General features: G+C 44.2%; 1 protein-coding gene across 1 annotated transcript in view; it reads left to right on the plus strand.

Moving 5' to 3' along the window:
* Window positions 1-2,463, plus strand: part of LOC103138344 (scavenger receptor cysteine-rich type 1 protein M130-like) — a gene marked incomplete at its 3' end in the record, with an annotated part of 39,851 nt that extends 37,388 nt beyond the window's left edge. Inside the window, exon 7 of the mRNA XM_016671637.1 lies at window positions 2,126-2,463. Coding sequence (XP_016527123.1) covers window positions 2,126-2,463 — 338 coding nt within the window. The remainder of the gene's footprint in view (window positions 1-2,125) is intronic.
* Window positions 2,464-2,465: the final 2 nt, after the last annotated feature.

Genomic DNA, 2,465 nt, shown 5'->3' on the forward strand with positions numbered 1-2,465 from the left:
TAATGTGGCTCTGAAGGTTCAGGTCAGAGTCCATCACTACTCCCAGGTTTCGGGCTGATCGCTGGTTTTCAGTTGTAATAACTGAAGCTGTGCATTGATTCTAGTTCGCTCCTCTTTAGGTCCAAAGATAATAACTTCAGTTTGTTTCTGTTCAGCTGGAGAAAGTTTTGGCCCATCCACACATTTATCTGTTCTAAGCATCTATTCAGTGATTGGATGGGGTCAAAGGTCACCTGGTGACATCGTGATGTAGAGCTGTGGGAGCTCTACATCACGATGTAGAGCTCCCACCTGAGCCAGTGGGAGCATATAAATATTGAAAAGAAGGGGTCCTAGGATTGAACCTTGGGGTACCCCACATGTGACCTTTGACCTCTCTGATGAGAAGTTTCTGACTGAAACAAAGAAATCCCTGTTCTTTATGTAGGATTCAAACCAGTGGAGGACTGGACCGGAGAGTCCGACCCAACTCTCCAGTCGATTCAGTAAAATGTTGTGGTCAACAGTGTCGAAAGCTGCACTGTTGGACAGTGCTGGTCCAACAGAACCAGCACTGTGGTTCTCCCACAGTCTGTATTTATATGGATGTCATCAAACACTTTGACTAAGCCAGTTTCTGTGCTGTGGTGAGACCAGAAACCAGACTGGAAGGAGTCAAACAGATTCATTATCGTTAGGAAGGTAGTTAATTGTTTAAAAACTGCTTTTTCAATAACTTTGCTGATGAATGGGAGGTTGGAGATCGGCCTGTAATTCTGCAGTAGTGATTTGTCTAGATCAGGGGTGCCCAAGTCCAGTCCTCGAGAGCTACCATCCTGCAAGTTTTAGAAGTATCCTTACTCCAACAGACCAGGATCAGCTCTACAGAGGCCTGATAACGAGCCATTCATTTGATTCAGGTGTGTTGAAGCAGGGATGCATCTGAAAGTTGCAGGATGGTAGCTCTCGAGGACTGGACTTGGGCACCCCTGGTCTAGATTGTTCTTTTTTATCAGTGGTTTGATAACTGCTGTTTTCAAAGCCTGGAGAAAACACCTGAAGAGAGCGATGAGTTTACTATTTGGATGAGATCATTAGAAACAACAGGCAGGACTTTCTTAAAGAAATGTGTGGGTAGGACATCCAGGCTGCAGGAACTGGAGCTTAATTGACTTGTAATTTCTTCTAAGGTTTTATAATGAAGTAGTTGAAATTGGGTCATTTTTCCTGCATTTGTTTTGTTTGGGCACAGCATTGGTACTGGCTTTGGAGTGGATGTGCAGATTAATCCTCTGATCTTTTGAATTTTGTCTGAAAAGAAACTGGAAAACTTGTTGCAGATGGCATTAGATTGAAGTTCAGGTGGTAACGTCATAGGAGGGTTTGTGAGCATGTCAACAGTAGCAAATAAAGCTCGAGCATTGTTAAGGTTTTTGTTTATGACATTTGCAAAGAAAGCCTCTCTTGCATGTTTTAGTGTTGTGTGATAGTTACGTAGTTTTTCTTTGTATATGTCATAATAAACATGCAGTTGAGTTTTACGCCATTTCCGTCCAGCTCTACGGCAGAGTTGTCTTGCAGATTCAACTGTTTGTGCATTTCTCCATGGAGATTTCTTCCTACCAGACACAACCTTCACTTTAATGGGGGCAATGTAATCAATGATATCTGAAAGTTTGCATTGAAAATCATCTACCAACTTACCTACGCCATTATAGCTTAAGGACAAGGAAGAAGAGTAGATTTGATTAAATGTTTCTGCTGTGTTTTCTGTGAAAGTACATTTTGTGATAGTAGCTGTTTGTACAAGTGGGTTAACGGATAAAGAACATTCAAAGATAACAGCAAAGTGATCCCACAGGCGACATCAGTTACAGACATTGGAAATATCCACATCCTTACTGATAACCAGGTCCAGTGTGTGTCCATGAGTGTGTGTTGCTTGTTTGACATGTTGTGTTAAATCAAAACTCTCTAATATATCAAACAGCTTTTTTGCCCCTCGGTCTTGGGGGTTGTCAACATGAACCAACATGAACTGGTTGGCAACCAGTCTGATGAGCTCCTGTCTCGTTCTCATGCATGCCATCTTGTTTTCCACCTCGGATTAGATCCAGTTGTCTCTGTGTTTCCTCTGCGTTCCCAGGTCTGCTGGTTGAGCCGCTCATCTTCCTCTCTTCCTCCACTGACGGGGTCTCCACAGCCAGAAAGCAGGGGTCTGAGCTCCTCATTGGCTCAGATTTCAGCATCATGTGCTCCATCAGACCTCAGTATGAAGGCGGCTCCTTCCAGCTCATCTTCAGCTCCTCTAACTACACTCTGAACCACACCCTGCCAGCTGTTAATCACTCCGCCCTCTTCCTGTTCGCCGCTGCTGGCCACGCCCACCAAGGAACCTACCGCTGCGTTTCCCACGTCTACGTTTTCTCCCATAACTTCTCCTCTATGAGCCAGCCTCTCAACCTCACTGTCTCAGGTAAACTCAT

This window comes from Poecilia formosa, unplaced genomic scaffold, assembly GCF_000485575.1.
Source record: "Poecilia formosa unplaced genomic scaffold, Poecilia_formosa-5.1.2 Scaffold48, whole genome shotgun sequence".
In the NCBI taxonomy this organism is placed as follows: domain Eukaryota; kingdom Metazoa; phylum Chordata; class Actinopteri; order Cyprinodontiformes; family Poeciliidae; genus Poecilia; species Poecilia formosa.